This window comes from Python bivittatus, unplaced genomic scaffold (genome assembly GCF_059951505.1).
Source record: "Python bivittatus isolate LINGU-HERP-01145 unplaced genomic scaffold, Pbiv_v1 ctg000980_np1212, whole genome shotgun sequence".
NCBI lineage: Eukaryota > Metazoa > Chordata > Lepidosauria > Squamata > Pythonidae > Python > Python bivittatus.
Genome location: NW_028277125.1, coordinates 45,113,196 through 45,140,482, shown reverse-complemented (window position 1 = coordinate 45,140,482; position 27,287 = coordinate 45,113,196). Strand labels below are relative to the sequence as shown.

General features: G+C 38.5%; 1 protein-coding gene across 5 annotated transcripts; it reads right to left on the bottom strand.

The window, feature by feature from the left end:
- Positions 1 to 8,550: 8,550 nt before the first annotated feature.
- Positions 8,551 to 27,279, bottom strand: POLL (DNA polymerase lambda). 5 transcript variants are annotated; one of them, XM_088132348.1, is made up of 9 exons: positions 27,242 to 27,279; positions 24,057 to 24,208; positions 23,473 to 23,770; positions 21,731 to 21,908; positions 20,291 to 20,599; positions 19,590 to 19,763; positions 18,505 to 18,633; positions 15,335 to 15,503; positions 8,551 to 14,768 (listed from the first exon to the last, which is right to left on the bottom strand). In XM_088132348.1, exons 2-9 carry the CDS (start codon positions 24,163 to 24,165, stop codon positions 14,404 to 14,406), a joined length of 1,731 nt encoding a protein of 576 aa, XP_087988474.1. In that variant the 5' UTR covers positions 24,166 to 24,208; positions 27,242 to 27,279; the 3' UTR covers positions 8,551 to 14,403. The 5 variants fall into 5 exon arrangements, with proteins under 5 accessions (XP_087988474.1, XP_087988475.1, XP_087988472.1 ...); XM_088132349.1 differs by lacking the exon at positions 27,242 to 27,279 and adding an exon at positions 27,153 to 27,224; XM_088132346.1 differs by lacking the exon at positions 27,242 to 27,279 and adding an exon at positions 26,821 to 27,220.
- Between the last annotated feature and the right edge of the window lie 8 nt (positions 27,280 to 27,287).

The window sequence follows — 27,287 nt, the reverse complement described above, 5'->3', positions numbered from 1 at the left end:
TACAACGTGCATTTCTTCTTCCTAAAATGAAATAAAACAGCAAAGTGACCCAGAAGAACTTTCACGCCAGTCTATCGCAGGATTTATACGTAATGCCTAGGAATACACTAATTTATCCATAGAATTACCATATAAAAAGTACACGTCATCCTACAGATAAGCAGAAGAAACAGAGCTATGAATCCTGAGAGTACTCCCAATCCTGCTGAAAGTATCAGCCTAAGGCCTTTCTAGAAATAAAGGAGTACGACAGGGCTGTATAGTCTCCCCGTATTTATTCAACCTATATGCTGAATATATATTATTAGATATATATAAAGAAATTAGATTGGAAGAGGAGCATGGTTTTAAAACTGGAGGAAGAAACTTCAATAATCTGCGCTATGCTGATGACACTACCCTGATAGCCGAAAATGCAAAGAATCTGCAAGCTCTAGTAATAAAAGTTAAGGAGCAAAGTGAAAAAATGGGATTAAAATTAAATATAAAGAAGACCAAACTAATGACAACAGGTAGAACAACCAGCCTTAGAACTGGCAATGAAGATGGAACTTGCTGAGATGGCCAAATTGACGGCTTTGATTAGAGAAAAAACAGTATCTATATTTATTGCTGACTGGAAACCGCTTATGGACTTTTCGCATGAAACAGAAACAAATGAACTTATGATTTATGGCTTTGATGATTAGATAGAATGGATTATAGAGGGAAGAGAGGTATATTATGACCATAGAGTAAGAGGTAAACTTATAATTGTACTTATAACTGCTGCAAAGAAAATCGGAGGCTACTTCTTTGTATCTTTTTTCTTTTCTATTTTTCTTCTACTTTTTCTTTCTTGCACTTTTAGCTTTCTTTTTTATCTCTTTCTCTTTCTTTCCTTTTTCCTACTATATATTAGTTTGTATTAGTATTTTATTTTCTTTTTAAAAATCTTTTATAAAATTATATATATAAAAAAAGAATTGGCAATAAAGATATTAAAGTGGTGGATAGCTTCTGCCTTTTAGGATCAACTATCAATGACAAAAGAATAAACAGTCAAGAAATATGTCAGAGACTAGCACTTGATAGAGCAGCCATGAAGGCCTTGAAAAAGATATTCAAATGCTGTGATGTGTCTATACCTACAAAGATCAGAATTGTGCAGTTATGGTATTCCTGTGACACTCTGTGGAAGCGAAAGGTGGTCTTCAAAGAAGCAGGATAGGAAGAGGATTGATGCTTTTGAACTTTGGTGTTAGAGAAACTCCTGAGAATACCATGGACAGCGAAGAAAACAAACCGATGGATCATCAAACAAATCAACCCAGAGTTCTCACTTGAGGCACAAATGACTAGGCTCAAATTATCTACTTTGGATACATTATGCGAAGACCCCACTCTGAGAAGGTTCTGATGCTGGCAAAGGAAGGAGAAGAAGAGAAGAGGACAACCAGCAGCAAGGTGGATGGACTCAAATTCAGTGGTGATGAGTGGAAGACCTGAAAGACCAGGTTAGGGATAGATTGTCATGAAGAAAATCTATGTGGTCACTAGGAGTCGAAAACAACTTGACGGCACATAATCAATCAATCTTTAGTCATTTCCAAATCAATGCCCTTTCATTATATATGTTTAAACTCCAAAATGGTATTCATGACAGAAGCACCTGAATATAGAATTAACCTGTTCTGAGGCCCTCTTTTACATTCCATCCTTTTCTAAAGTCCTTGGTCTTAATGTTCAAATGAAATTATGAAATAACACCAATTCAGTAGATGTAGCTTTCTTCTATACCTTGCTGCACTGTGTTCACTCCTCTGTTCTTGAACAAACATTCCAAATTGTTCATCTGTATCTAAAATACAACATTTTGCTCATCACACTATTTCAGCAGAAGAGGACTTGATTTTGAGAAGGACTGGGAATTTGAGGTTTAGAGAAAGCCATAAACTGAACCAAGTCAGCCAGACAGAGCTACTACTAGGAAAGTAAATGCTGCTGGAGGCTGCATTAGAAGCAGTGTTGGATTGTAGGCACAGGAAGTATTCATACTGCTATTTTTATAGCACTGCTGTTCTTAAATGGGGAAAAATGAAGCATTGAACTTTGATAGCTATGTTGTGAATGGATACTGACACTTTAGAAATAATTCAGAGGTAAAAGCAATGGAATACAGGACAAGGGAAAGATTGAAAGGTCTATTTATCATAAACAAAGGTGGATTAAAATACTCACAAGCAGTACCCAGGCAGAACAAGGATAAACATATGGTACAGTGTCAAAGGACAAGACAGCACAATGGTTTATGCAGCAACAATACAAATTTAGGTATTTCAAAACCTCAAATAACAAAGCATTACTGAGCACAGTAAAAAGTTTCTTAGAGATTTTGGAGTGTCTTTTTCTCTAGGAAGGAACTGCTATCAGGAATGGACAGGATACTTAAGAGAGACTTAGTCTTACTACTAAAACTCCAAGGTATGCATTTGTTTCATAAGAACTTCACTAGAATTCTTTTGAAATCTAGACAAATGCAGCATGGGCCCTATGCACAGACTATAATTTTTGGAGAATATCAGTATGTTTCAAATCTTTATATCTGGGAAGATATGCTTGAAAAGTTGTTGGCAATATCTGATGAAATTCCAAATCAAATGCAAGGGGAGCTGAATAAAATTTCTAGTGATGAAGAGCAGTACATCAGAACTTAAAGAACTTTTTTTTGCACTTGTATCTACTCCTGCCTATAGAATCCAGCGCTACTTGTGCAAAACAGTTTTTAAGAGTTGAAATTTTGCAAAACAATACCAACAATGGAAACTTTTGATCGCATAAAAATGTAACGAAGGTTACAGAATACAGCTTTCACTGGTATGGAATTTTTTATAGAAGTTGTAAATTTTATCACATTCAAGAGGACCTCTGGGGTACTTCCATGCTATGTATATGCAGGGATATATTTGATTTCATAGCATATTTGTCTATGACTAAATCTATAGTTATGCCTTTGAACTGTGGTGCTGGAGAAGACTCTTGAGAGTCCCCTGGACTGCTAGGAGGTCAAACCAGTCAATCTTAAAGGAAATCAACCCTGACTGCTCATTGGAAGGATTGATAATGAAGCTCAAGCTCAGATACTTTGGTCACCTAATGCAAAGAGAGGACTCTTTGGAAAAGACCCTGATACTGGGAAAGATTGAAGGCAAAAGGAGAAGGGGACGGCAGAGGATGAGAGGGTTAGATAGCATCACTGAAGCAATGAGCATGAAACTGAGCAAACTCAGGGAGGCAGTGAAGGACAGGAAGGCCTGGTGCGATATGGTTCATGGGGTCACGAAGAGTCGGACACGACTTAACGACTGAACAACAACAACAAATCTATAGCTATAGTTTTAATATTAACTTTTTTCCTCACTCCCCTAGAAGATGCATTGTTGAACTTATCAGGAAAAGTGACCAATGGCCAAATAAGTACTGTTCAGTTAAACATTTACATATACTGAAAGCTGTGCAACTTATTAATCCTATTGCCATTTAATTTCAGAAGCTGAAACCATAGAGGATGAAGGGATTCATTAAAAGGATATTGAGAGAAATATGAATCCTGAAACTCTTCAAGATGCTTAATGGTTGGCTATTAAGAAATAATTCACATGAAGCTAAGCAAGGTCAGACCTAGTTAGAACTTGGTTGAAGACCACAGGAAATCCCAGGCCTGGAGAATAGACTGGGACCTTAAAAAAAAAATTCCCAGAAAAGGGCAACATCAAGACACTTCCATATTGTTGCCAAGAAAACATGGATGTATCTATATAGCCACCAGGAGTGAAATTCAACTTAAGAGGGACTCAACTTGATTTGCTGTTCATTTTTATTTCTTGCATTGGCCGCTGTCCCATTTCTTTGGATGGTCTATTTCCTATTATTCTGAGGCTGTGTCTGAATGTTGGACAGTTTCTGCTCTTGTTCAGATAATATTAGATTTAACTGCAAGATTTGTAAGTTACAGTTTGCAGAGCTTCTGAGAAGCACATCGGGGAAAAAAATACAGAAAAGCAATGCATACTGACAGGAAGCTTACAGTGAAGGTAATAAGGAGATAAATCCAGCAAAGACAACAGTACGAAAAAGTAATAAGAGTTAGAATATAAGGCTAGCCAGAGATTGCCCAGGACACTTTAACAGCCAGAGCAAAAGCTCTATAATTAGACAGTCCTATCCTGGGATGGGATCAACATCTCAATTCATTCCCAGTTTGGGAGCACAATTTGGAGAAATTGGACTGTTACTTCTGGAAAAAATATTGTTTTAAAAAATCTATTCCTCTTGGGGGTGGTTTTTGTGTTGTTGTCATTTTGGTCCTTCAGCTGAGATTCAGGCCCCAGCTATTGCAAAGCATTCAGGCACTTCTTAGTCTTCTCTCTTCCAACCAACTGTCCAGAATTTCTCTAGAGGAACTCTAAGGCGATCAGGAAGCTTGCACTCCTTCCATTTGTTTAACTTACAGAAAAGCTGCTTATAAGGAGATGGGATTGAGGTTTATGAAATGATGCGTGGTAAAGAAAGGATCATCAGAGAGGTTTTTCTCAATTTCTCAAAGTACTGAACTGTAGAAGATTCAAAACTTGTAAGAGGAAATATTTCTATTTGTTAATAGTAATTTTATTAAAAAATTACAGTAACAACAATAAAAAAACTAATACAAACTTAAAAAATAAAATAAATAGAAAAATAGAGGGTGCAGAAAAAATAGAAAAAAATAGAAAAGAAAGAAAAAATAAGAATATACTAAAGATAAAGAAAAGAAATATATAAAGAAATAACTTCCCACTTCATCACAAGTATAAACAATTTTAGTAACTTATCACCGTCTCTTAAAATACAACAAATGTTCTCTTTTTCCCATATCCCATCTCTTATCTATAAACAAATCCTTAAAACCTTGTCATTTCAGTCCTGATCAGCAAAAGTCCATTAAGGGTTACCACAGATAACAACATATCTATTTTAACCTTGATCAAACAAACCAACTTTATATTTTTTCCTTTTAACAATCTTGATCTTTAGTCCCTCCAAACTTAATTTTTCACATTTTTTCTTTGTCCCCTTAGCCAGCCTCTTTTGTAAATCCAATATAGAAGAAGTGTCTAGGTCACTCTCTTGGTTTGTTATTTGTATATCCATTTTAATTATTAAGACATCAGCCAGTTTCTTTTGTATGTTCAGCGTAGCATATTTTTCCATATTATTCTTGTAGCCTATCATTTTTAAATCCACTTTTAGATCAGTCTCAGTCTTGGCCAGTAAAACTTCTTCCTCTTCCATAGCATCTTTTAAACACAGTCTATCTATAGAGGCAGACACTCTTAAAATTAACTTCTGGGTTCATTGTTCAAAAATATCCTTCAATATGTCCAATGTTAAAATATTTTGCTTCATTCTGTATTAGTAAGTCAAATTTAAGTATCCTTCTCCTTTAATTGTAATCTTAGTTCCTTCTAGTTCCCTCTAGTGTCCAACCTTCAGGGTCCCATCCTATAATTTTTTTTTTTAGAGGAATTCAAAACAAAAGCATTTTCCCATGGGAAGGATTCTTATAATTAATTCCAAAATCTTATTTCAAATCTATCTGGACCCTTAGTCCATTTGTAACTTTCCACAATCAAAGTTCTAATCACCTTTTGGCTGTTTATTCCAAAAAAAAATTTTTTTTTGAATTCTTAAACTTGTATTTAAAACTTCTTTCACTAAGGATTGAAGGAAACTCAGCTGGTGTTTTCAGACTTGTCAATCTGAAGTTTCCTAATAGCTGAAAAGCAGTTAACAAGCAATTTCCAAAAATGGTTAGAAAAGGAAGTATGTGAACCCAGTATCCTTTTGAAGGCACCGACTGTGGTTTGAACAAGATAGCTATTCCCTCGTCTCCCAGAGCTCTAAACCCACTGGAGACAGCTGTCTTGTGGCCTCCTCATGAGGAGCAACTGTCTGGAGCACTTGTAGGCTATCTCAAGTCCCCTCCTTGTCCAGAGAGGAATTATGAAGAGCCAGTCTACTCGCTGGCTCTTCATTCTGCCATAGTCGTTGGCTCCGCTTTTAGAGGAGCCATCTTCAATTTGCCATTTCTTCCCCAAAAGTCCAGAGAAGTTATTTCTACAGGCAGTATGTAATCAAATTGTGGCATATGTTCTCACAACATTTGATGTTGGCCACTATTTAGATGACTTCAAAATAGGACTTGACAAATTCCCATTTGACTACAGTACAGGTCTATTGATGGCTACTAGCACTGATGACTAGGTGCTGCCTTCAAGAACGAGGGCAGTCCATCTCTAGATACTAGGTGCATCTCCTGTTTGTGGGCTTCCTGGATACATCTCCCATAAAGAATCAGCTAAGACCATACAAGCCATTATATGACTATGCAGTGCATGCTTCATGTCTCAAAAAAAGGCCCAAAAGGAAGCCCATTTGTTTGAAAAGTTAGGAAAGGATTACTTTCCTCTCCCAAAGATCAGTCAAAGATTGATTGGGTAATCTTCCCATTACCCTAACAAGAATGGTCCTGGTATCTTCCAAGCCAGACTGGAACTTTTAGTATAGGTCTGTTACAATCTGTCCTAGGTTTCTCATTCTACAGGATTTTGTTTTTGTTGTTATTGACAACCATTTGTTCAGGCTCCTGGCTAAGGACAATTTGATTGAGACTGCTCCCGATACTCAACCATTATCTTTCCAATACCTTTACCAGCTGTGGGCTGAGGAGGCATCTGTATTTTCTTCTGTGTAATGAAAAAACATGTTGGGTGTTTCTACTTTCCCTTCATGTGGGGTGTGTGTGTGGGTGTGTACTGGGAAGCACGTCAGGCTGCATAGGCTCCACTGGGTAGCACGTGATTAGAAGCAGGGTTAGAATGGTGCATTCCACAACATTGCAAGCGGCTGCCCAACCGTGTCTCCCGCTAGGGAATTTTTCTGGAATATTTTTATCCACAACCTCTGGCCTATGGAAAACTGTTAGGTGAGGTTATCCACTGGTTTGGAATTCACTATCATCAGTTATGCTGGCAATAACCAATTATAGATTTTCACTCCAGGCCAGCCAAGTGAGGCTGTCAAAAGTCCTGGCCCAGGGCCTGAAGGCTGTGAAGTTCTGGATGGAAAGGAACCACTTTCAGCTCAATCCTATCAACACTGAGGGGCTGTCGATATTAGCCACCTGGGCTCTGGAAACATTTAATCTTTAACCTTGGATGGAGTTGCACTTCCCCACTAAAGGGTGGTGTGCAATCTGGGGGTCTTCTTGGATGCACAGCTCCTGCTCAATGAGCAGGTAGCAGCTGTGGGCAAGAGGGCCTTTGTACAGCTTCATTTTGTGTGCCAGTTGCACCCTTTTCTGGATCAGGAGGCCCTTCAGGCAACCACTGATGCCCCAGGCATCTCACGGCTCAACTATTGCAATGCCCTCTACATGGGACTGCCCTTGAAGACCATTCTGAAGCTCCTTACTGGTCCACAATGGTCAGAGATGGGTGTGCCTCAGTACAGTCATGTGACACCTTTGCTCCACAAGCTACATTGGTTGCCAGTTTGCTTCCAGGTGTGATTCAAGGTGCTGGGTATAACCTACATGGCATGGAGACTCATTATTTGAGGGCCACCTATCACCTATGCTGTCTGCCTGGCTGGTTTGGCGCACTCCAGGTCTCTTCAACCAGACAGTGTCATCTTTTAGGATTGCAGAAAGTGGGCCTTCTCTGTCACAGGGCCTGCCCTCTGGAATGAGGTTCTCCTGGAAAGCTATGTGGCTCCTACCTGCATGGTGTTCCAGAAGTCTTAAAGACCTAGCAGGCCTTACACTAGGGTTGATGGAGCCCTTGTGGGATGTGTTTTGTGTGTTGTTCCTAGACTGCCATCTTTTGTATTTTTATTGTTGTTACATTGTCAGCTGCCCACAGTTGTCTGGAATCCAGCAGCACCTAAATTTAATAAACTAAATGAAATTATCTGGTTCTACTCTGTTTTTGGAGCATTATCCTACTGATAGCCAACCAACCCCCTTTACATGATTTCTTTCCAACATTCCACTGAGTTAGAAACAATAAGATATTCTGACTGATTAACTTTTATTCTTTTATATTCTTTTACTGTGGATGCTTCATTGTATTTCTATTATTGTATTGGAACGGCCATTTTTGATTGTATCAGAGCATAAATGCAATACAATCCATAAGGTAGGGAAAGCATGCAGAGTTTGATCCCTGGAATTCTTTCCAGCCTCTTAGTAGAACTTCTACTCTGGGCCATGTGACCAGGAAGAAGAGCTTAAAATGGAGCAATTGGCTACATTCTGAGCCACTGCCCAACTGCTTTTCCCATAAAGATGCACTGGGGGAATTTTTCTGGATTTTTTTCTTTGCAATCCCAATGTTCAAGCCATTTTTGAAATTGATATTCTAGTCGGCTTCTCCCTCTACACCAAACCTGGTCTTTTTCCATTCTGTTTTCAGAAAATTATCCTTATGACAGTCAGACAGTCCTAAGCTCCCTCATATAATTTATTTCCAACTTTCCATTGTGTTAGAAAGAATGAAAAGGACTTGCATGACAATTAGACCTGCAGTTTAAATTAATCTATCAAAGTTCTCAGGCCTCTGTGTGAGGCTTTAATTATATAATCACTTTGATTTAAATATACAATGTTAGAGAGTCCTGATGTTGTCAGGCTCCGTTTGTAATTTCCTTTGTTTTGCCATTGTAAAACATGTCTTCCATCTTTTAAAAATCATAATTAATGAGGAAAGAGAAAAATTCCTTAGACAGTGCTGCTTAGCACTGCTTAGAGTGATGTGTCTGAACACTCCTTGAATCTGAAAGAAAACAGCTTTAATATTTCTACCAGCTGTAATGGTGCAGAAAATACGTCTGGCCTTAACCACAAGAATATTGTTACATTTACTTAAAATATTTTATACTGATTTACAATGTAACATATTCAAACAATAAAAATATAAATATGATTAATCAAAACAGAAACATGCAACATGTTACATAATGCAGCAATAAAAACATCTAAAACAAAAGATAAATATTCATTTATTTAAAAGCACAAGGATACAGAAATTGTAAAACAGCTCTAAATTCCAAAATCCCAAATATAATTGGGAACTTGAATTCTTTTATTCCATAATTCCCTCTCTCTTTCCCCTCAGGTCACAAAATTCCTTTAGTCACTGCCTTACCATCATATTTGCCTTCTAAACATTCTTATATCCCTCACAAAGTGATTAAGACTGCAGCAGAGAGGCAGATCAAAAAACAGCTGTAGGATTATCAGTCCAATTCAAATGCCTTGTTTGAAATCTCTATACTCCACTGGCTGCTTCACACAAGTAAAGGGAAGGGAGGCACTGAGAAGAAATCTCAGAGGACAACCTCAGTGAGTTGATGAACAATATTATCTATTTTCTACAAGAATTATTATCCTACAAGACTTTCTAGCTACACAGGGCATTAATGAGAGTATCTACTGGATCCCACTTGCAGAAAACAATTATGGTTAGTGCACTACAGTTTGTGGTAAGTCAAAAGGACATACTGTAAGAGACCACAAGAGGACGCCCTCACTTCATAGAACATTCATGATCTGACCCGGCTGGGGATGCAAAGCATACTACACTACTCCAATTTCGGGTTGCTGGGTTTTTGCTTATTTAATTTGCTTTGTATTAATATAGTTTTTAAAAGAATACATTTTAAGTTTTCTAGTTACAGAGCTGGAGTGTGACCTACAATTTTCCCAGTTCAAATTGCAGCTCATATGTGAGCATACTGAGTACCTTTAGTTCTTGTACTAGTTTCTCAGTCAATCTCAAATCACGGATCACAGTAGATATTAGGATAACAATATTGTTTCTACATTTTTTTTTGTGGTTCTTAGAAATATTTAACTCACAGCCCACCTAAACTGAAGTCAGTGTAAAAAATAAGCGTAAGGAAGGGGAGGGAGAAAAAGAGTGAGAAGCTTCGCCTTTTTCCTTCTGAAAATTATTTTTTATACAATTTCTATTCCACTTTATTATTAAAAGCAATCTCAAAATAGATGGGATATTTCCCATTTTTAAAGGATGTTTAGTTAACTAATCTAACTGAAAAACCAACTGAAGCTTAATATACCAATTTTCTTTTTTCCCACTGTAAATTAGCGAGAAATCATAATGCTGTTGCTTGACACTTTGCTACAGAATTTCAGCGGCATTATCTTGGGAGCCTGGAAGTTTGCAAAAAAAGTTTTAGTAACTACCTGCGGTCTGTAAACTGCCAGTTCTAAAGTAGCTTACGCCAACCTTGTTTTGAGAAAGTTCCTATGTTTTGGGGGGTTTTTTGGGTGCCTTTGAATCAGTGTGGACTCCTGGCGACTGCCTGGACAAGTCCCTCCAGTTTTGTTGGCAAGGTTTTTCAGAAGTGGTTTGCCATGGCCTCCTTCCTAGGGCTGAGAGAAAGTGATTGGCCCAAGGTCACCCAGCTGGTTCCATGCCTAATGTGGGAATAGAAATCACAGTCTGCTGGTTCCTAGCCTGATGCCTTAACCACTACACCAAACTGGGGCTCCCTATGAATTTGGTAGGCTATAATTTCAAAGACTGAACTATAACTCGCACCAACAAAATGCTTAGGGAAAATAAGTGCCAAAGGATTTAGGTCTTCCTAAAGATTATGGGGTAAAGCAATGGCAGAACAGCCCACTGGTAAAACAACTTCCTTCTTCTTGCCAAAATGATGCTCCCCTCTCTTCCTCTGACATGGAGCCACTGCTTCTGTCCTCACACCAGGGCTTGGCTGCATTTGTGTGATATGTTTAACCAGATTAGTTAAAGACCTAGCGGCAGCATTTATACAAGCCCTGGTTGTCAGTGTCATTCCTTCTGCCTTAGTGGGTTAGACAAACTTAGTCTGGTCAGTTTATGATTCAGTGAAGTGTACAAATTCAGAAGTTGACTAATTCCTTGGCGTAAGATGCCAAGGAGCAGCAGGGCTGAGACTATACTGATGGCACCTCAGTGCAAAGGATAACTTCTTTGAGTTTTCATGTAAATACTCCACAGCAGAGGGAACAAAATGGAGCTTTCTGGGACATTACAGATCAAGGGTAAAATGTAAAATGTTATTGATACATATCATCTTGCTCAAGGCAGGATATCATAGTGTGTATTGGGCTGTTTGGTTTGTATGGTTTGTATGGTTTGACTGAGAGAGATGGTGATTGAACAAAATTATTCAGTGAGTTTCATGGCTAAGTGTAAAATCAGAACTCTGGCTTCCTAAAATCTAGGCCTAGCATTCTAGGAGGACACACTTGCTATACTTCTTGGGATAAAGCTAATGGGACTATTCTAGAGTAGATTTTACAGCTTAAGGAGAAAAAGTTGATGGTACAGTGAAAATGCAACTAGTGGCTAATTACTTGACAACTATGTGTGATCTAGCATTGTGAATTCTCTCACAGAATCCAGGCCAAATCTCTTACAAACAAAAATCCATTATAAAAGAGGATTACAGCCATCAGAGTTGAATTGAGACCCCTCATAAAATAGAGGGCTGAGGCTTCACTGAAGTCTAGGAAAGCTGTAAGCAGGCCACTGGCCCCAACCATTCATTTGACTCACCACCTGGTTGCCCAATTGCTGATCCCAGTTATCTGTAAAAATTGCTCACCGCGGGAGCTTAGAAGCTTTGATGATTTAGAGCTATTGTTAGTACCTGGGTGTGAATTGTGGCTCCCTGCCACCAGCACAAAAGGTAGGACAAGAGTTATTCCTTCTGAACCCAGATCAAGAGAGAAGGGGTGGGGAAGAGAGCAAAAATGATTACCTTCAATAAGATCATCTAGCCTTACCTTTGGGTGGGTCAAGAATTGCCTTCCAATTCCCACAATAACTAATATTCAACTGAGATTGTCTCTTAAAAAGTATCACTACCACAACTCAGACAGCAAACCCTTCAAAAGCAGGCTACCTTTACAATTATCATCAGTACCATCAGTCCTCAACTGGCTCATCCATAGTATCCAGTTGCAAAGAAGTAGTATTTGGAATTAGTGCAACTGCAACATAAAAGCTTTTGTTTTTCATCTTCCAAGAGACTCTTGGTCAACCCTGAGAAGGGAATGTATTTAACAAGCAACTCAAACCCTCTTTCAGTCTTTTTGCCAAACTAAGTAGGGTACACCTGTCAAACCTCTAAACTTTTCGTTCTTTGCACCTGCCTTTTTTCAAAATCTTTTCAATGGCAACAGCAATATACAATATACTCATAATTAACATGGACTTTTTGGTTGATAATCCCTGTCTCCCTCCACCCTTTAAAATTCTCATGATACATTGAATTAAACACAAAGAAATTCTTTAGGAGTCTCTAAAGTCAAAAGGCTGGACTTATCATAAAAACAGAATGGCAAGATTCTGGAAAAGACAATTAGTTCAAGCTTCTTCCCTAACATGGAAACTAGGGAGTGGTCACTACTCAATGAAATAGCATGTTTTGTACTCAGATAGTCCTCAATCTTCATCAACTAGCATGTGATGAAAAAATCAACTGTGTAAAATTCTGGATTGCCACTGTTACTCAGAATAGACAGTATTAGGTCAGATGGACAAATAATTTGCTGCTATGGCACAGTTTCTTCAAGTACTATGAAGTTTTCTTTACTCAAGATAATACATGTTTTGGCTGTTTCCATCCTAATCAAACTATAAAGAAAAAGGAATTGGTACTGAGCAGAATTGGAGAACTGTAATACCATTAAAACAAATAGAAAAGGAAAAGGAAAGAGCAAGTTTCTAGTCCATAAAACAATAAACCCAGTCTTAAGGTATTCTACAGGCAATATTTTAAGAAAACACAGTTCTATGTATGTCTGGATAGCATTTCTCAGGAGTGGGATCCAACACCCAGCGAATTTACATACCTATAATTAACATATAATGAGTCTATCTGACAGAGAATTTAGGAAACTGAATCTAAAACATTTTGAGATAGTTGTTCTGTCTCTGTTTAACAATCAGAGAAATATAGGTAGTCCTTGTTTAGCAACTACCTCAGAAAGTGACTGTTTGCAGTTATGATGGTGATGAAAAAGTAATTTTGTGACCAGTCCTCACATTTACAACCTTTGCAGGTCAATAAAGCAAAGGAAAGCTGAAGTAAGATCATAAGCATAGTCATGGTTTCACTTAGTGACTTCTTTGCTTAACAACCAAGTTGCTGGTCCTAATTGTGGTAGCTAAATGAGGACTACCTGTAAATTTCTGACATTTTTCTTGATGCTAAGAAATTACCTAATCAGACAAGCAAAACCTATTCTGCTGAAGTGTTTTCAACTTCATTTAGTCTCCTATCCTTGACCTCAAGGAAGTACTGACCAAAGTTCCAAACTCTGGAGTCACACCAGTCTCTAAGATTAATATGTACTCTGCAAATACAGAAATCTATATCAGTGGTGATACTTACTACTATTTGAGTAACTTTTTAAATATATTCCTTAAAACAGAATATAAACTAATTCATAAGAGAGTTATCTCCAAGTGCAAATCATGAATCACCTTTTCTTTCCCATAGATCAAGTGCAGCTCTGGAATCATATATCCTTGGCCTAATTTCATGCAACCCTGAGTCTAATTTCAAAAATCTTTTGCAAATGATCAGATTTCTAGCAGCGTACAAGAAAGCAAACTTGGTGACAAAAAAAGGAAGCCCTGTCCTTCAGTCCCAGCAATTTTTAAATTAATTAGATTTATACCCCACTTTTATTTTGTACAATTCAAGATGGTGTACATCATGCTGCTGCCTCCTTTTTTCTCTACAACAACCCTGTGAGGTGGGTTAGGCTGAGAGAGTGTAATTGGCCCAAAGTCCTCTAGTCAGCTCTCTGCAATAGACATATAGTCTTCCAAAATTTCTGAAACAGATTCTCAAAATCCCTTCAATATACAACAGTCTTCTGAAGTGGCCTTTCCCATAGCAGATCTTCAAAATATTGTAAGGATAGTAACTCTGCAAATCATGTTTTTAAAATTATTTAAATTCTGTAAATTTCCCATTTGTCCTTAGTAGACTTATTAATTGGGTTTTTAATGTGCAAACTGCTTTACAATCACAATGTCTCATTCACTGATAACTGCTTACTGAATCAGTTAATTTGTGCATAGTGCTCCTCTGAAATCTTTCAAAGCTAATAAAAGATTTTCAAAATCTTGGAATTTTCACAGTCGATAGAAAAAAAAATCAGCTGCTCACCAAAGTCCTAGGTTTAGTCTCCACAAATATGTTTCAAGGAAAACAAACAAATTGTATATGTTTGAAAATCTCATGCAGGTCCCCGTATCTCCCTGTGGCTGGCTGGAGCTGCTTCCTTTCTTCCCTTTACCAGTCCCTCTCATGTGGCTCCCGGTAAGGCAACCCCAGATGTGCAAACACATCCTTCTCAGTGGGAGTGGGCAGGAGAATCCCAGGCACAGTTTTGAGGCCATCTGGTCCCCGCACGACACCACTGCAGAGGGCATGCTCTGACAGACTCATGCCTTTAGTCTTGGCCAGTGCTCTCATGGAGCGATTGAAGTGGGCTGAGCCTGTGAAGTACAGCAGAGCACAGGCAAACTCTCTGTAGGGCACCACAATGATGTCAACACGCCTGTGGTGCCTGTCTGGGCCTGGCAAACGGCAGACTCCTAAGTACTTCTTCTGGCTTCCATTGTCTTCCTGATTCACCAAGTCGTCTGTGAGAAAGCCTGAGTGGAAAGCACAACATATGAGACAGGTAGTATTATTGCAAAGGATTGTAACATTTCCCCATTCAGAACTAAGGTTGACACTAGAAGCTACCTTCTTAGTTATATCAGTCCCACATCCTGCCTGATCAATACAATTGGAGGGGACTCTCCTTGAAGACAGGACATCACCAGGACAGCCTGTTCATAATATTCACCACAGTGAACTGGGATGCCGTGTCATGATGACTAGCATCCTATTACCTAAAAAGCAAAAGAAAAGGAACAGGAACCCCAAACATGAAGGATCTAGTTAAACAACCACCTTAGAGAGCAAACATATAGCCCAGTACTAATCCCCAAAAGTCCAAGAAAGAAAGAAGAAAGCTTTTCCCAGTATAGCAGCAGTTACTGCTCTACAGTATTCAGCCTTAGGAAAAAGTGCCAAGATCAACTCAAGCTAACAAAACTAGTGCCTATTCTGTATTCCTACTTATGCTTCTTTAAATAGTTCTCAAGGTATAAAGATTCAAGAGTATGGTTCTGAACTCCGACCCCCACCATACAATCAGCTGATATTCTCATACCACTTTTATGAAGGATGTTGAGCAATTTGTTGAATAGTCCTTGGTGGGAGTGTCCATCAGGATGAGTCACCAACACATCCACATCCCCACAAGTAGATTTGCCACGCCGGAAAGAGCCACATGCTACACACACTACTTCAGATATAATAGACTGAGCTGCTTCTCTAACCTTAAAGAGACAGATCAGAGAAATTAACTGCTCTGTAGATGCCACTTTCAACTCTCTCATTTAGTACTTACTGTAATAATTTAATTACCCAGCATCTCATGTGCTTGACATGCATAATAAATAAAACAAACTGAAAAATCAGTGCCACCATAATCCAAATATTTTCTAAATAATGGTGAAGTATATCAAGCAAATGAAGGGAAATTCCATTAGATTTTATCTGCTTCTGTTAGATACAGGGAGAGATAAAGAGCACAGACAGGGCACTGGAGCCCTGCCTCTTGATCATGGAAAATTCTACAGAGCCCTATTCATTCATTATAAATTTCCTATGTGCACAAAAGTTAGATATGCTATATGAGTTATGGGATACATAAAACATACACATTTTTGCTATCACAAGATGTTGCTGTTCTTTCGGTAAATTCATGACAACCTTTCCATACCTCAAGATGCCATTACTCTATATAACTGGGAAAATAAAATTAAATTAAATTAAGCTGTGATGCAAATCTAAAGAGAGTTGGAATGGGGGTAAGTATTTTTTATTATTCTCTGCATAGGAGAATCAGTATCCAAAGACACGTGCAGAGCCATAGAAGACTCCACCCTGAAAAGTTTTCAATATTTTAGCTTTGCCTGAGACCAACTGATTCTCCTCCTATAGGCCTGGGCTTCTTATTTCTTTGTCATGTATGGGACTTTAATCACAAGAAATTGACTGTCCTTTCAGAACTGCCGTTAAATATCAAGAACCGGAACTCTGTCCAATAGACTTATGCCTAATGATAAGTTCCCCGTCAGCCACTTTCCTATATTATCTTTATTAAAGCATCATTTGAAGGTGATTTTGGTATGCAGGATTATAGGTATTATGATGCCAATCATCCATTTTACCAAACAAAGACATGGCTGCTGGTTCAGAACATAGTGAGTAGAGGGGGGAAATCAGTTTGGAGGATGAGTGCTCCTTGTCAGTCTCCAGGATCATCCTTCATTAGTGAGGAATAAACCCATTAACCTTTGCCCTGCAACATTTGGAATCACCTTCATGGCTTTTCTAATGCAGATCTTCCCCTTTTGCTTCCCCAATTAAGTTTTCTTGAAAGCAGCAAACCCCATACTGCACCTTGGATTTTCAACAGACAGCAGCTAATCCCCTCTTTCTCTTGTCTCTTCCCTGAGGTAGGCAAGAGAAGGGTAATCCCATCAAATCCACAATAGGTCCATTCCCAAGGGCGGAGGCTCTCCAAAGAACTTTAATCCTATGTAAGGGGTGATGCCCTACCTGGCAACTATGCATTCTTTAGGGGCAGGCACTGTGACTGAGTGACAACGTCATGCTGCCCAGTGCTGCCATGGCAATTCCACTGTACAGGAGAAACAATGAAAAGGTTTTTCATGTGGCTTAGGACTCTGAACTTAAAGAGCTGTATTAATATATGAGCCTGAGATCTGGTTCAGCCCAAATATATAAAGACAAGGGAAAAAAATATACAATTGGCCAGAAGGGTGCAAAGCACTCTTTCCTTACCAGGAGAGCAACAAGAGAAAGTCACAGATGTTTCTGTCAACCATCCTACCAGTTAGTCTGAGAATTATTTAGAGAAGGATTGACATAATATATTGGGAATTTATCAAAGCTTCATAAGTGAAAATTAAAGCAGAAATATACTGGTAAACTAGATTGATTTTAGGTCAGGTACAAAGGCTTGCAGGGCATAGAAATAAAAATGTATTAACCTGGATGGAGGTTTGAATTTCTTCTCAGTCACTTGGTAGGAAGTCCAACTTTGGAAAAAGGAAATCCAGAAAGCTGCCTTATCCTAAGTCAGACCACTGTGATATCTAATCTATTAGTGTTACCACATGGCTGTTCAAAGCTTCAGCCAGGATTTTTTCTAGCTTTTCTAGATATGCTGAGGATTCTTCATGGAAAGCATGAAGCTTTGGCTGTCTTTTCACAGATTATTTGAAAACACAATGATCTCATCAGGATCAAACATTAAATCAACAGTCATCAATTTCTGCAGTAAATGTGCCTAAGAAGGGAAATTGGCCTCTGATAGGCAGAAGTTTGGATGTGAAAAGAGCCATGCTCCCTTCTTTGCTTTTGAGCAAATATGGAGAGAGAACATTGCTTCAAATAAGAGGTTTCATTAAGAGTCATGGCTTGGGTAGCTGCTATACAAAAGGAACTGAGCTAAGCCAGCCTTCCTCAGCCTGTGCTATCTGAGAGTGGAAAAAGTTGTGCTCTCCAGTTGTGGAGAGCATGAAGTCATAAAGACTGGGTGGTGTCTTTTTCTATGTCAGCCCCATTAGGTAACCAGACTGGGAAATCAACCCCACAGGAAAGCTAGAACTACTTCATTGAGATTGGCTGTAATAACAGAATCTTGCAAGTCTGATTGTGCTGTACGTCCTCCCGCTTCTTACACTCCTGTGAATCAAGGAGGTGCCTGCCTGAGTCACTTCCAAATGTTATCTTGTTTCTCTGGACTTAAAAAATATTTCACCCCTTTTTGCCTAGGTAACAGTTCTTGATACTTCCATCAAGGTCATCTTCCGTACTCTCTACTTTCTACATAATGAAGTAGCCATTTCAATAAGCTGATCTAAGGCACCCATATACTTACTGTACTATCTTGCCTCTTTGCAGGGCAAGATGGCTGCCATGGCTCCCATCTGAAACAGGAAACTAAAGGGGGAGGGTGTGTCCAAACATCCCAACAATATCTTTGCCAATAATAAGTTTGGGAGATGGGTGCAATCAACACGGAAAATATGTTAGTGTTTACGTGCACCATGATTCTTGGGTACTTCTCTAACACAGTATCCCTCTGGAAAATATTTTGGGGAATTTTATTTGGCAAGCTGCCAAGTAAGAAAAATATGAGTCATCAGCAAAACCAAGATTGAGTAGCCTTATGGTTAAAATCTGGTGAAAAATAGTGTAAGATCTTCTGCCAACATTTTGGCATAGTTTCAAAAAGGTACTCACAGTCTGCTCAATTTCAGCAGCTTCTTGCCGTGGCATGCGTTCCAAAAAGTCCTCATAGTACTTCAAGCCAATAGCCTGCTGGCTGGTGAGAGAGGCCCTAGTGCGAATGTCATCCAGAGTGCGAAAGCCCTGTGCAGAACACACAGCAGAGTTACAGGGATTTTGTTTTCAGTAATCCTGAATAAGAGATGCCACAGAACCTAGAATCCAGCTCTGCCACTGATATGGTGTAATAGGAATGACAAAGCATGATGCCTTGTTTGTATTATTGTCCTAATTCACCCTGAAAATCATATACAATGCTGAGTAGGTACCATTTTTTCATTACCAGATACAAGCATACCTCAAAGCACGTGAGCATTCATTTACACATACATGCACACAAAGATGGTCATGGTGTTGCAACTAGAAAACACTGATTCAGTATGAATCTGACCCTTTTGCCAGATAAGACGGCCAATACTGTTACTACTGGTAATAAAGGAAAAAAGATTGATACAAATAACTGTTAACATGTTTTATCATTATATACACTGTAAGATAGGAGAAGAGGACACTGGCGTTATGTGTTCAATATACCGGAGGTGCGATTGGCCCCCTCACTCCTGGCCTTCTGAAGGGCCTTGAAGACCTGGTTCTGCCACTTGGCCTGGGGTGGGGAGGGAATACTTCATGCTGGGGGATGGCTAGCCCCGTAGTGGCCAGCTCTCCGCAGCTTGATTTGCCATCTGCTTGGATCTTCCTTTCTTTAGTATTGTTTTAAATTTTGGATGTTTTATGTGTTTTAGATATATTTATAGTTTTAATGTTTTTTGTAAGTCGCCCAGAGTCCCCTATTGTGGGTAAGATGGGCAGCAGAGAAATCCAATTAAATAAATAAATAAATAAATAAATAAATAAATAAATAAATAAATAAAATAGACAGTACAAAATCTCCAGATAAGGCCCCCTGAATAAATCACAACTAAAACAGTAGCAATACTAATATATAAACTCATATATAGTGCCTTGTAGCAATGATATATAACATGAAATAGAAAGCTATGACCACAGAGATCATTGCTATATAGAGGAGAAAGAATTACCTGCTGGTACCACATCTGGCTAGTCTTTACTCCTGCTCCCCATATATTGGAAAATAATTCTAGCACTGAGACACTGTCACTGATGTGGTCAAGTTTTCGAAGATGCCCACTCTCCAGGATTTCTACAATCTTTTCTGCCATCTGCTTCCCAATTCCAGGAATCATACAGGCTTCCTGAAGAAAACCAATGAAACAGCAACAGTTCAAAGAAAAGCTGCAAGGCTGATTTACTCTGAGTATTTTGTGTATGCTGGGTTTAATTATCCCTAGAGCGTATCCAACTTTCTAATACAGACACAATCCCAAGAAACCATGTTTAGCATTTAGAAAACTATGCCAATTTTACAAACAATTCTTTGTATCTTTTACTTTTGGCCTATAAATCTTTGTCCTAATCTCAAGGCAGCTGCAGCCTTTCTCTGTACTATTTTTAAAAGATCAGAAGTGTAGCCTAGTCTTTTACTAATTCTACAATGTAAAATACTTTCCAAACAGCAGGATGGAATAATAGGGATATATAAGCAGGATGCAGGCCACTAGCTATCTGAACTTATTACTTGTCTGTGTAGCATTAAATAGAACACAACCTGGAACTTTTCCTGCTGAAAAAAAAATACTAAGCCAGAAATGTGCAGATACCTTGGAGAAAGTAGAAATATAATAGAAAAACAGACATGCTTGGTAAGGTTTGTCTCATTTACCTGGTAAGATGTGACTGGTTTATGATAACTCTTGAGTGCATTAATAGCTTTTGAGTAGCTTAGACCCCTCCACTTGTCTCCCTGGACAGAATAGGCTTTTGCCAGCACTTCCAGCTTCTCTGTAATGCACTGATTATGATTACTTTTCTTGCTTTCAGAAGACTGAGCACAAACCCACTTGCCACGAGAAAGGGACACTGACAAGTCTTCTGACAAAGTGTTCAGGTCTTGGCCTGACCTCAGTGCTTTCAGTTCTTCCAGAGTGACAACAGCTTTGTCCTCTACAATTTCTTCATCATCTAACATACTCTTTGAGATAGACAGAACAAGCAGAAGAAGTAGTAATGAAATATAATGATCATTTATCCAATCACAAAATATGAGTTCATTCTGCAACAATATATAAACACTCTAAAATACAGAGCACAATTCTTTATTTTCATTGTTTCTTTTCTAATATTTGTATTGCTTTTATCTTGTTAAAAAATTCTTCATAAAAATTATATTAAATAAAAATAAAAACAAAATACAGAGCACAATTAAGACCCATGAGAAATAATCACCGAAGCCCAGAGTCAAAGCAAATATCAACTGAACTAGCAGTTTCATATCTACAATTTATGCCCCTAGTAACAGTGATCAAGAACTAGGAAGCACAGATGGCAAAATATCTGGGATGACCAAAATACAATATCTGGGATGACCAAAAACATGCTCTATGTTTTAAAGCGGTGGTGAAAAGTAATAATGAATAATATTTTGTTCCAAGTTATAGTAGTTAGTAGGTATTTGCCACCTCCATATTCTATAGCCATGAGGAGGCACCAAAATTCCATATAACACACATTGGGTATTCTGTTGGGAAGCTCAGAATATAAAAATATTGAACAATAGCTCTCACTTTTTATTCAGTGTGGTCAAAATACTATAAGGAGGTCTTTAGGAACTATATATGATGCAACTAGAATATTATGAAAGAATATAATATGCCAAAAACGTTAAAGCGAACAACAGTATACTTTGAAAGAGAGCTGCATGATGCCATGTCATGAATATATCCTTCTAGAAATAATTTGTTAAATGTTATTTTCTTATTTCCTTATATTTGTGATTTTCAAATAGAGTAAAATCAAGTTTCCTTGAAAAACAAACATAAAATAAATAAAAGAAACATGTTTTATGAGCCTAGTTCTACTAAGGATATTTTAATTTTTATTCAGTTTGGTTTGTTTATTTAAATATTTAAATAAAAATGTATAAATAAAAAACCTTTTGGATTTTTTTTTTAAAAAAGGTGTAAACCAAGTAATTTGTTTTCACAACCCCAAATAGTACAGTGTTTCCAAACCTTAGATGGAGTTTGGCACTGGCTACCTTTAACAGAAAAACCCTGGCTTAGCCTAAAAAATGTTCAAAGACAAAATGTGTAAAACCACTAACCAGGCTCACCTGTGTGGCTTCCTGCTGATCCAAGAAATTTACTGTATTGCAGAAAGAGGTGGTCTCTGTGTTTGATTCTGCTTTCAGTTCCTTAACTGTATTCTCTGCTTTGGGGTGAACCTTCTCCTCCTCCAGCAATGGTGAGTGTCCCATTGAAAAGCCTGTCACATCCAGATATCTGCCAAGAATCAACAGACAACAAATAAGTATAATTGGATTTGGGGCATTCCTCTTACCAACTAAAGACAATCTAAGACCAACATATAACAGGGCTGGGAAATTCATTTGAGAAATATTCTTCAGAAAGACATGTGATTTTTTTCAGAGCTTGTCTTAGTGAAGTATCTGTCCTGATTTCCAAATGTTTCATGTTTAACTACTAAAGAGGCACATGCTGAGATGAAAATATCATATACACTTGCATTCTATTTGTCACACAGCTACATATTTGTAATGATACAGAACCAATTCTAAGCTTTCTTCTGTATTCTTGGGCCTCCTGTACATACCACTGGCCTCTCTTTCAACTATTTATTTTATTTATTTATTTATACATCACACTTATATAGCCCATCTCATACAAAGCAACTCTGGGTGGCTATACAAATGTAACATAAATGTAACATAAACTATGTTACACTGTTCACCATAGCAACCACACACTGGTACAGTTCAGTGCAAAAGTTTAGGCACTCCTGTCAAATTATAAAATTTCAGCAAATTCATAAGGTAACAGAAATCAAACATATTTTTCTGAAAATTTGAATGCTTACTTATTATTTATGTGCAGTTGTTGATAAATTCAAAGTAAGAAAACAGTGAATATAGCCAATGCACAAGTTTGGGTGTCCTTTCAATATTTTGTATCATCTCCTTTAGCCAAAATTACAGCTTCCAAATGTTTTCCTGTAGCTAAGCTGTTTTATTCTTGTTTTGGAATTTTTTCCTCACTTTTTCTTGCAGAATTCTCCTAGTTCAGAAACATTCTTAGGTCTCCTTATGCGTGCTGTATGTTTGAGATCTCCTCACACATATTCAATAATAATATTTACGTTTTGGGGACTATGAAGCCCATTTCAAACAAATCAACAAATAAATCAAATATGTACTTAATAAGAAATACATATTTGATTCAGAGGCATGTTTTGGACTGCTCTCTTGCTGAAATATCCAGTAAATCTTCAGCTTAATTTTTTTTTAACTCCCTCAGTAGTTTCATGTAAATGCTAAACAGCAGAGAAGACAGAATCCCACAGAACACCATGTGTGAATGATCTATGTTTGAGCAGCAGTCTCCCCGCATCACCTTCTGGGATAATTCTGACAGGAAGGACCGGAACCACTGCAAAACAGTGCTCCCAAGGCCTAACCTTGCCATACAACCCACTGACCAGAAGGATACCATGATCAATGGTATCAGAAGCTGCTGAGAGGTCCAAGGTAAATAGCAGGATTACATTCCACCCATATAGTTTCCTCTTAGCTCATCTACTATGGTGACCAAAATAAGTTCAGTGTCATATCCCAAATGGAATCTCAAGTAAATGGCTTCAGAAAATCAGCATCCAGATCTCCAAGGCCACCACTTTCTCAATCACTTTACCAAAGAATGGGATATTTGAGATTATACTAAAAATATTGAATAAAGTTCTTTTTTTCTTTTGCATTTTGAAGATGGACTATCAGTTTTGCATAAATTTTCCCCATTCAAACAGGATAAAATGTTTAAGAGAAAGACCTACTTCTCTGGGATGAAGAGTCTATAGCCAGTAGTGTTCAAGATCTGCTGTGCTGTAATACAAGAACTTAGCCATGATGCCTTAACCAGTTGCAATCCCTGAGGCAACCTTTTGAGTTTGAGGAGCCGAAAAGCCCGATCAAAATCCATGTCTTCATCTACTATGACATGTGTTACATCTGGGGAAAGCTGGCTGCAGATATGTCCTCCATTGTGGATGATTTGCTTATGGAAGATCTCAGCCCTGGCCTGGCCAATTCCTGCTTGCAACACATAAGCTGTGATTGGCTCCAACCACCCTGCTAAAAATACCAGAGAGAAAGATGATCAGCAAGATAGAATTAGGTTACAAACCTTTTCAGAGTGAAGGAAATCTGATCACTTGATGAAGCACAGCGAAGGCTAGTGGTTTTATAACATACAGTCACTATTATATCACTGCATTGTAGAGATTGAACTTTTCAAAGGTTAAGTCATTTCCCTGAAAGGCAACAATTTACCATAAAATTAAACCACAGGAATTAACAGCAGAGCAAGCCACACCATCTTATAAATTCACATGACTAGAGTCAGAAAGAAAAAACTCACCTTGCTGATTCCTGGTTTCTTCTTTCCAAATCTTTAAAGGCACTGTCTGTATATCATGTCTCAACTTTCTTCGTTTGGGGAAAGCTTTGACAATTCCTTGAGGTTCCATAGGTCATAGATGCCTCCTTCCCTAACAGGGGTATGCAGTCTTGCTGAAGATGTAAGAAGGAAAAGTAAAAATAACACTGTACTCTAATGACAGGTAACCCTTAACAACAGGTATCCTTCTGTCAATGTTCCATCATTCCAGAGCAGATGAACAGTTCTGGTACATATCCCACTCAGTCACTCACAGAAATGTATCCTCTTCACCATGCCAAATCTAATACATCTGAAGATCAATAAAATTCATGTTTCACAATTTATGTACATGGTAATTATATATCACCGTTTCCTGACATGTCTTTGCAGGTGTCACTTTATTATATATTTTCTACCACACCTATACTGGGAATGTTTTACTGCAGGTTAGGGAATCTGTGGCTCTCCGAATGTAGCTGAACTCTAGTTTCCAGCAGGTCAACGATTAGAAATGTTGGAAACTGGAGTTCAGCAATACCTGGAAAACAACAGGTTTCTGATCCTTGATTTACAAAATATGAGAGCCCTACCCATGTCACGAAGTCACAAATTATGATTCAATTCAGAGTAATGTAACTGCGTAAAGATTCAGTTCAGAGTAACAGTATCAGCTCTACAGAGTTAAATCTGATACCAAGAAACTGATCAAACCTCCCTGTAACTTATTGCTGCAAGTTCCCCACTCTTCAACAGTGGTGCTCTTGAAGTCACCAGCTTCCTCTTGACACTCATGCGCTACATAGTGACACCATTGTTGTTAATGGACTAGAAATCAAGCAGATACTTGACCTTTGGTCCATTACAAAGTGTCCATGACTGATTGAATAAACAAGCTAGGAAATGGGGGCACAAATCTAAATTCACATTCATAGTGGTTCATACAGTGGGTATCACTGTAACGGGTCAAAAGCTGAAAAGTCAATAATTCCCTAACTCACTACAATATTGCTGCCATCAGGACATACTGCAGCCAAACCCATGAATAAAAGACTGGATGGGAAGTTAGCAGCTGCAATAATGCTACTGCTATATTTTCTTTGTAGGCAAGTTATCCCTCACAGCATATGGGCCTCAGCAAATGCCCTCAAATGTTAGTGCAGATGCCAAGTGTGACTCCAAGAACAACAACAAAAAAGGCAAGTAGAGCAGGAATAAACAAAGAGGATTATATTTGAATCTACAACCAAAGACTCTGCTGCAGCATTAAAGGAATAGCGAAAGAGCTGAGTTAAAGATCTCCAGAAAAGTGGGGTCCAAAAAGACTGGAAAGAACAACTATGCTGGTGTCACACAGATGCCATGAGAAAAACTTGAAGGAGCAAAGCATAAATAGCATTTTTTGAGGTAGTAGTAGACCTTGAAATGACTAGTAGCAGTGTAACTGGAGGAGCAAAGTTCAAAAGGACAAAGGGAGAAACAAAGCCATGGAGAATGTACATGGTAAGAACAAGAAGACAGCCTTTGTACTGGATCCAAAAAATAACAAAATTGTCTTTGGATTGAAAAAAAAGGCCATTATATGTTCAGAGTAAGAGTTAATCATTCTGACATCATAACACAAACAGATGTGAGAGAACAACTGTAAGTAAGCAGGTGAGAGAAGATTGCAAAAGGCCTGTATTTTTGCAATGCTGTATGGGGGAGTAATACAACTTGGGTATAAAGGAGAAAAGCAGAGAAGTTGAGTTTGCAAAAAAAAAAAAAAAAAGTATTTAAGCAGAAATGTTAAGGAGACAGCTGGAAACATGGAGGGAATAACTCTGGGATGGAGAATCAGTGTTGGATATCATCTGCATATGGGTGCTACTGAAAATCATGGGATTTCACAAGATCATCTTGGGATAGCGTGTAGAAAAAAAAACTAGCTTGGAAGAATTTTGACTAGAAAGCAAATGGTTGTATATTGTTTTCCTGTTTAGGAAAGGTATCATATATGATACAGTCCTTAATGTAACTTTCCTTGAAATGTCTAGTTGGCCTTATTTTAGAAGAGTAGAGCCCTAAATTTAGAGGGAGCAAGTACAATATGGTGCTTATGTTCCATAAATACAGACTTTAAATTGGGAAATATTTTATGAATATGGAGCCCACATCATGAGTCAGACCACTGGTCCACCTAGCCCAGCGATGTCAACACTGTTGGGCTAAGTTCTTTTTGACAGTTTTCCTGGTCAAGCTAAAGACACCAGAGACTGAACCTAGGATTTTCTGCATACAAAGCATGTGCTCAAAAACTGTAAGCTATGGTTCTTCCATTCCAGATTCAATTTTCAACCTCTTTTATTAAAAGGATATTGGGTAGCCATGCTGTTGGAAATCACTGCCAGAGTTGCAAAATACTTCACTGGAGAATCTAATTTTGTGCAATTTTTATCCTGGAAATTGTGATCAAAGCCTCTGAGAAAACCACCAATGAAAAGTATAGCAGCTAAAAATAGCAATAATAATATGAATATTTTTACTTTTAAGTATTATGTCATTGTTATATTTTAAACGAAATGGCACAGTTCTTCATTAGAACCAGTGGACAATTTGGTCAGGAGCTGAAGCTAAATATATCAGCAGTGCATTAACTTGATTTAAAATAAAAGTGTGTCTAAAAGTAATCTCCCACGCCTACCCCCAGAACAGCCTTTCTTAATTTAGTGTTACTCAGATGCACTTCCCATAAACGCTGGCTTACACGACATGCCGGCCAGGGATTACAGCACTTGAAGTCAATGCAAATTGTGGGACGCCGCCCTAGAGGGAGTGCGGAGACCCTAAACTTGCTTGCGTCTCTTCGGAGCGCTGCACTAACCCGGGTTCGGTTCATCAGAGTCCAGAGACCACCAATTTAAGCGCTTCGAAGTTGGGAGGCGGGAAGAGAGCGAGCTAAAGATTCCTGACAGCCATCGCCAAACCACCGCGGTGCTTCTCCACCCTACTGCCGCCGCCCCTGCCGCGGCTTTCCCAGGCGATTGCGGGGCAACCGCGCCGCCCTGCGCCGCTGTCTTATCCCACCCATCCACCTACGTTGCCCCTCTGGCTGGAGAAGGGAAGGCCTTTGCGCAACGGCGAGAGGGAGACCGAGGAGAACGATACTGATGGTAACGTTCACTTACCGACAGTACCGCTCTGGCGCAAGAACGACGTGCGCGCGGCGATTTC

Bases quoted from the DNA above. Each gene is read 5' to 3' on its own strand.
- POLL (XM_088132348.1), bottom strand. From the start codon at position 24,165: ATGGAACCTCAAGGAATTGTCAAAGCTTTCCCCAAACGAAGAAAGTTG. The intron at 20,600-21,730 runs GTTAGTGGTTTT...TCTATCTCAAAG, and splicing joins AAGCCACACAGGTGAGCCTG to AGTATGTTAGATGATGAAGA. The intron at 19,764-20,290 runs GTAAATGAGACA...GGTTTTCTTCAG, and splicing joins AACCAGTCACATCTTACCAG to GAAGCCTGTATGATTCCTGG.